General features: G+C 43.2%; 1 protein-coding gene across 2 annotated transcripts in view; it reads right to left on the reverse strand.

Moving 5' to 3' along the window:
* Positions 1-6,391, reverse strand: part of LOC110529043 (uncharacterized) — an 85,637-nt gene extending 79,246 nt beyond the window's left edge. The window contains exons 1-2 of one of the 2 annotated variants that reach the window (XM_036984181.2): positions 6,070-6,391; positions 1,831-2,040 (exon numbers count right to left, since the gene is read on the reverse strand). In XM_036984181.2, coding sequence (XP_036840076.1) covers positions 1,831-2,040; positions 6,070-6,160 — 301 coding nt within the window. In that variant the 5' untranslated portion in view covers positions 6,161-6,391. The remainder of the gene's footprint in view (positions 1-1,830; positions 2,041-6,069) is intronic. The other variant, XM_036984182.2, reaches the window with a different exon arrangement.
* Positions 6,392-7,200: the final 809 nt, after the last annotated feature.

Genomic DNA, 7,200 nt, shown 5'->3' on the forward strand with positions numbered 1-7,200 from the left:
ACAGTTGGAAAGGCAATAGCAGAAGTTAACTTGCCTTTTAGTCTGTTGATATTAAAATGAATGACAGAAAGCCCTCAATTAATATCATATTGTATCAAGTAAAATAAAGCATCAATCATTATGTATCATGTAGCATAATAAAGCATGTATAAAATTGCATTTTTGTTCAGACGACACTTCTGATTTCAAAGATGCTCTTCAAATGCATTTGATGACAAAACTTTGAATGCTCAGTTCAGATCAAAAGAGCTGAGACGAATGCAAATTATGGCCACATCTTTTTTCAATTCCATCTCAACACAGGCCCCTTATTGTTAGGATATTAACCCAGGATGTAAACCCTGCCAGTCTCTAGACGCAGCAGAGTTAATGCTATTGTTGTCCCAGAGGATTATAGCCCTGCTCCACCTACCATAGACCCTGTCACTTCTCTCTCTCTCTCCCCTCTCTCTCTCTCTCTCTCTCCCTCTAACCACCTTTCATAGACCATATCGCCCTCTCACTCCCTCTCTCTCTCTCTCCCCTCTCTCTCCTTTCTCTCCTCTCTCTCTCTCTCTCTCTCCCTCTAACAACCTTTCATAGACCATATCGCCCTCTCACTCACTCCCTCTCTCTCTCTCTCTCTCTCACTTTTCTCTCACTTCTCTCTCCTCTCTCTCTCTCCTCTCGCTCACCTCTCTCTCTCCCCTCTTTCGCCTCTCCCCCTCCCTTCTCTCTCCCCTCCTCTCTCTTTCTCTCCCTCTAACCACCTTTCATAGGCCATATCATCCTCTCACTCCCTCTCTCTCTCTCCTTTCTCTCACTTCTCTCTCCTCTCTCTCTCCTCTCGCTCACCTCTCTCGCTCCCCTCTTTCACCTCTCCCCCTCCCCTCTCTCTCCCCTCCTCTCTCTTTCTCTCCCTCTAACCACCTTTCATAGACCATATCGCCCTCTCACTCCCTCTCTCTCTCTCTCTCTCTCTCACTCCTCCTCTCTCTCCTCTCGCTCACCTCTCTCTCTCCCCTCTTTCGCCTCTCCCCCTCCCTTCTCTCTCCCCTCCTCTCTCTTTCTCTCCCTCTAACCACCTTTCATAGGCCATATCATCCTCTCACTCCCTCTCTCTCTCTCCTTTCTCTCACTTCTCTCTCCTCTCGCTCACCTCTCTCGCTCCCCTCTTTCACCTCTCCCCCTCCCCTCTCTCTCCCCTCCTCTCTCTTTCTCTCCCTCTAACCACCTTTCATAGACCATATCGCCCTCTCACTCCCTCTCTCTCTCTCTCTCTCACTCCTCCTCTCTCTGTCAAATCATATTAGTTGGATTCTGCGTGGAGAGAGAGTCTGCAGCAGTAGTCAGTATGCTAGGCCATGTCTGTTAAAGTGAGGTATTTCTGTAATGACTCCCACATGTCTTTGTGATACTGGGGATGGTAGACTGGCTGAAGTAATATCCTAACAAGAGGAGGCCTAAGGTGAGTTGAACCAACTGTGGAAAAATAACATTGAATCTTTGAAATAAATCATACAGAAGTGTAATTCTGATTTTGTTATTATAGTTTTTTTTTCATTTGTTTTTAGGACAAGAACAGCATATAGGGCCAAATGATGACATTATATAGGGCCAAATGATGACAATATATAGGGCCAAATGATGACATTATATAGGGCCAACATCAATTACATTATATAGGGTTAGGTGATGACATTCTAAGTCATAGCAACAGGTCGAGGTACAGGTCTACAGTATTAGCCATCCTTATTCCTTATGCTGTTTCTTTCCCAAAAGTAACAATATGAATTCCACAGACAGACAGTAATTTATTTATGTGTGATAAGTAAATAAATAAATTACGACCACTTGGGGGGGCTTCCCCGTCCCGCACGCAGATGGGGCAACACTCTCCGAATGGGATCTCAGGTTTGGGGCAGTCTTTAATCTCCTCGCAGATTATTTCGTCACACAGGACAGTTCCCGTGTCGCACACACAAATACGACACGGCTCTGGTTTCCATACGTCCTTGTCACTATAGCGCTGTCCGTCCTGCATACAGCTGCCTAGGTCCTCTATGAGTGTGTGTGTGTGTGTGTGTGTGTGTGTGTGTGTGTGTGTGTGTGTGTGTGTGTGTGTGTGTGTGTGTGGTAGGAAGAGAGACAGTAATGCATCACTCATCAATCACCCAAGCACCTAGGGATAAAATGTGAGTTAATCAAATTGTATTTGTCACCTTAGTGTGAAATGCTTACTTACAAGCTCTTAACCAACAATGCAGTTCAAGAAATAGAGTTAGTGGCTTTACATTACACAACAGCATGTATAACAGACAACAGACTGAGCAAGACCAAAAACAAAGAAAATCAATTATTTAAAACTATTTGCACCTTTACTTGTTTATAGAACCACCATGTTCCAGGTCAACGTCATCACTTTTAAAACATCAGTTGATTCAAAGGCACACAGACACATTCACCTATAGGTCCATGATCAACCACTAGGGGGCAGCACCAACTCACAAAACAGCTGGAGTGCTCCACTTCTCTGCTGTGACATCTGTCTTCAAGAACGTCCTGGGAAGTGTCTCAATCATTTTGGATCAGTGGACCATGTCTCGTGCCTGAACCTCTCCCCTCTAATTGACTATTTAAGCTAAATATAACTGATCATATCCTACAGAGACTAAGACATTGAAAACACAGGCCTAGGCTACTGCACATGAAACACACAATTTTGTTCCCTTATGTAAAAGTTATAGGCGGAAATGATGTTCTCACCTGAAGCGAAAAAAAGTGTTCTCTGCCTGTCCCCACGGGAGAACCCTTTATGGTTACAGGTACAGTAGAACCCTTTTGGGTTCCATGTAGAACCCTCTTGTAGGCCAATCAGGCCATTCCATTAGGCATGGAGTGTACTGTATGTACAGTAGATATTGTTTACCTTTAAAGGCTGGTCAGCTCTTGGTAACCCAATGGACCTGAGTAGGCCATGAATGAGGCTATTTCTTAAAGGGACAGAGAGGGCAATTCACAACCTACTGCCTTGTACAAACAAAACACAGGCCCCTTTTAACACCCATCTGGAAGCCATAACTGCCTCGTCAGATGCCAGTTCAAACACGTCAAGGAATGGAGAAAGGACACCTTTCATTCACATACCTGTTGGCCTACTCGATGTTGGTTTCTAAGAGGTTAATTAATATGGGCCTATCTCCTCAATTGTGCATCACAGGCTCAAATGTAAGTCCTATTGAAGCTCTGATTAATCAAAATGTTCAATATATGTAGAAAAACATTTCAATAAAGTATCTATTCTAGTCTGTTCTATTCTGTTCTAATTGATTATATTTGGCCTTAATGAATGCATGGGACAAGTGGTAATCATAAACTACGGTTCTTTATTGAAAACATATGGAAAGGCCTAATCTGTGCTGCACTCTTCATGTGTTGGCTACAGCCAACTGTTTCCTCTAGGAAGAGACAAATGGAGGATGGACCGTGTTAAAGTGAAGACGGGTGTGTGGCAGAGGAGGATATTGGACTTAAAGGAATTCCACACTAACAAAATATATATATTTTGGTATTTGTTTCATCAGTCCATTGTTGATACAGTCCCAAAATGTTTTGCATCATTTTGGGACTGTATCAACAATGGACTAATGAATCAAATATCAAAAGATAGTTTTTGGGGTGGAGTTTATTTTTTAACTGGTGGAGTATAGGATACCTCCACAGCCATCCAACCCTCCATATGCCTCTCCTTCATGGCATGGGGATATAGGTAGGCCTGCATCTGAAATGGCACTCTAGTCCTTATTTAGGGTACTACTTTTGACCAGGGCCCAACACCCTATTGACTATTTCCTGCACTACGTTTGACCACTAAATGGGGAACAGTGTGCAATCGAAACCCACCATTGATTTACCTCCTCACTCTGCTCAGCTCTCTCCACATAGGCCTATCATTCCATGGCACGGCCAGGGACTGAGAGGTGAAGGTAGAGCCTTTGACCTCCTCCACCTTGCAGTGACTTGATGCCAACCAGGTACTTGGAGCTACTGCTCCCATTTGAGCCTGTTAGTCTTGCGGACTCTAGCCGCTCCAAACTCTTTAGGACTTCCTAGCATGTCCAAGTCAGGCGCTTTGCCTCCAGTAGCTCTCTCCCTCTCTCTCCCTCTCTCTCCCTCTCTCAGCAGAACAACAACTTGCATTATATTCCAGGGGTCTCAGTCTTCTCCGAGAGGTTAACTTGACTGTCTCATGTTTTTTGGGGGCCAACACATTTTTCCTTTTCTCTTTCTATATTTTTCAAACCCCTACCATATCTTCTCTGATTCAGAGGGGTTGGGTTAAATGCAGAAGACACATTTAAGTTGAAGGCATTCAGTTGTACAACTGACTAGGTATCCCTCTTTCCCTTTCCTTTCCCCCTCTCCCCTCTGCTACTCTACTATTGTCATTGTGTTGCCTTATTTCGTCTGAGCTCTTACGCATGAAACAATGTGCCTTAGTTGAAAAAATACTAACAAACCTTCTCTCTATTTAATTATATTGTTTTCCAGTAGTCCTCCTACCAGACTATCGTTCGTTCTCCCTCTTACTGTCACTGCCGTTGGCTGGGTTATTCCTCGATCAAAATCTGCTGAAATACATTTTGTACATATATGCGCGAATTGAATGTGAGGTTGGCCTGCTCGATCACACCGATAGCGTTATTTTGGATTTTTCCAATGTATGAATCAACTTGTATCCGTAGACTTGACAGAAACAGTAGTAAAATGTGAATATCGAACTTTTGTTGCAGACATATCTAGTAAAAAATGTTGTATTAGATCATACTTTTTATTTTTTTATTTATTTTTTTTTACATCAGAACGTATTACAGAGTATTTATGTAACTCATTCGGTCTGATCGACGCGTTAATCTAGGAACCAGATGGAAACACTAAAATCATATGGATGGACCATTATTCCTGTCCTCCGTCCACCATCATACTCTCTCAACTGCCCCCATAAATAGCCGATACAGTTTTTAGGGATGAAATCATAATTTCAAATTGTTACATTTAGTCGATTGAATTTATTGCAAAGCCAGACACATCTCAATAACGCTTCATCAACGTGGCCAATGTTATAGGGAGGGATTCCAGTGGGGTTTCAAGTGGCATAGAATCAGGATTTCAGTACGAGTATGGGCATTTTATGGCGAGGCTGGTTGGGATATTCATATAATAATTCGCAGGTTTTGGCATATAAAGATATTCGATATAGTCCAGCATTCCGCTTCAACACGCCTGGATTCGCCTTGGTGCTCTCTGAGAGCAAAGGAATGTTAACGCGTTTTCACCCAAAGGCCTTTAAGCCGGAGCACTTTTCTTCGTTTCAAAATGAATGAAGTTGGTGTCACATTTAAAAAATAATCTCTGTCAAAGCGCTTTTGGAATGTCTCCAAAGTACCCGCAGGTGTCCGGTCCAGCAGCAGCGCAACTCGTCAGAGTTCACGGCTCGATTTATGTGGCATATAGTGGAATTTCCGTACAATTTATCTGTTTTTGCAATCACTCTCGTACTGAACGTACAATCAGTGACACGTTTTAGAATGTCCAATAACCCAGAGTTTTAGACAGCACATTATTCATTCATATTACCTTATTGCACTTGGACCAACAAAATGAAAACTGTCAGCAACTCAAGATTGAGTCCATCACTTTTACGCAAATCATTGAAATTCTATTGATCTTTGATATTGAAAATTGGTTAAAATGGTAATTATGCTCCCCAAACACATTTCCTTTATCCATCCACCTTTTCGTGGCGCGGTGGAATGGGAATAATTGCGCATACCCCACGCGTGACCGTGAATATGCAGATCCTACAACTACATCGCCTCAAGCAGAAAAACAATTAACAACAATTACAAATCAAATAAATATCATATCCACAATGGACAAGTATCCCAAATATATGCGACTTATTGCCATGGATTTACGAAACTTTCCCCACAAGTAAAGCTATAAACGTCCTCAAACGTTGCATTTCAATAAATTCCACTCGCTTTCTTTCAAATACATTTTTTAGAGAAAAAAAAAACTGCCACTTACGGTCTTCTTCCTGACATTTGACAACTGCTAATAGAACGACTTGGGTTGCTACAAGTAGCAGTACAGTCCTCGAATCCACAAAGCTGAACATGTCTAAATGTTAGACATGCAGTGCCTTTGGGGGAGAAGCAGAAGAACGGACGAAGTTGGCGGACGGAGACTTCTCTCTCTTTTTTTTGTGTTTCAAGTTACAGAGCCGAACCATACATTCAACCACCTTCCAAAAAAACGATGGGGAAGCCAGACCCAGACCCCTGCAGAAACGTAGTACCGGCACGCGTCAGATCAGGCACTGCAGTTTTATGTGTCCGTTGCCTTCAATGAATCTTTGTATATTCCCAAATATCAGTCCAGCCCCTTACCCCCAGTCAAGCTGAAATCCGAGCCCCCTTCCCTCCCATTCTGTCTGTCCTGAAGTACTATTATTCCACCCGGCTCAGACCCCTCCTTCTTCCATGTGCTACTGAAAAGGGGTACCAAAAAGTGAGGAAAAAAATCTATCCAACTTGTCTGGCTCCCCTCCCCCTCGCACAGTTCCGCTATATGCCTACGCTGAAAGTTGCTCGCTGTTCAGTGTGCGCGTGGTGCGACTACACATAAATGCATAGATTTTGCCGAATATCGGACCCCCCCACCCCACCCCACCCCACCCAACAACAGTGTCCTAGTGAGGGTGTAGTTCACGGAATTATTTCAGGATCGTGAGCTGTTGAGAGCAGTGACATGTGTGCTTGGTCTCCTTGGATTCTGTTGACATTACTACATGTTAAAATATGACATCAAAAGAATGCATTCATTAAGCAACTTATGTGTATAGTTAGCAATCTTTCTCACATTATCACCATGGGCAATGGACATTTAGGCCTTTCGTGTAACTATTAAAAGTGGTTCAGATATTAACCACAACATTTCTCTACCACATTTAATTCCCATCACTCCACTATTTTATCCAATATCAGTTTGGGGGTCAGGATATAAACAGAGCTTTTGATTGGCTCAAGGCACAAGGAAGTTGGGTGCAGAGCCAGGTTACCTCACCTGGTTTGTCTGGTGGGCTGTCATTCTGCAGAGGGAGATAAGCAGGGTCTGGGCTGGCTCTATAAAGCCAGGTCTGGAGACCAGAGGGAAGGA

The sequence above is a fragment of the Oncorhynchus mykiss genome, chromosome 7 (assembly GCF_057628025.1).
Source record: "Oncorhynchus mykiss isolate SJ-2025 chromosome 7, ASM5762802v1, whole genome shotgun sequence".
NCBI classification, from domain to species: Eukaryota; Metazoa; Chordata; class Actinopteri; order Salmoniformes; family Salmonidae; genus Oncorhynchus; species Oncorhynchus mykiss.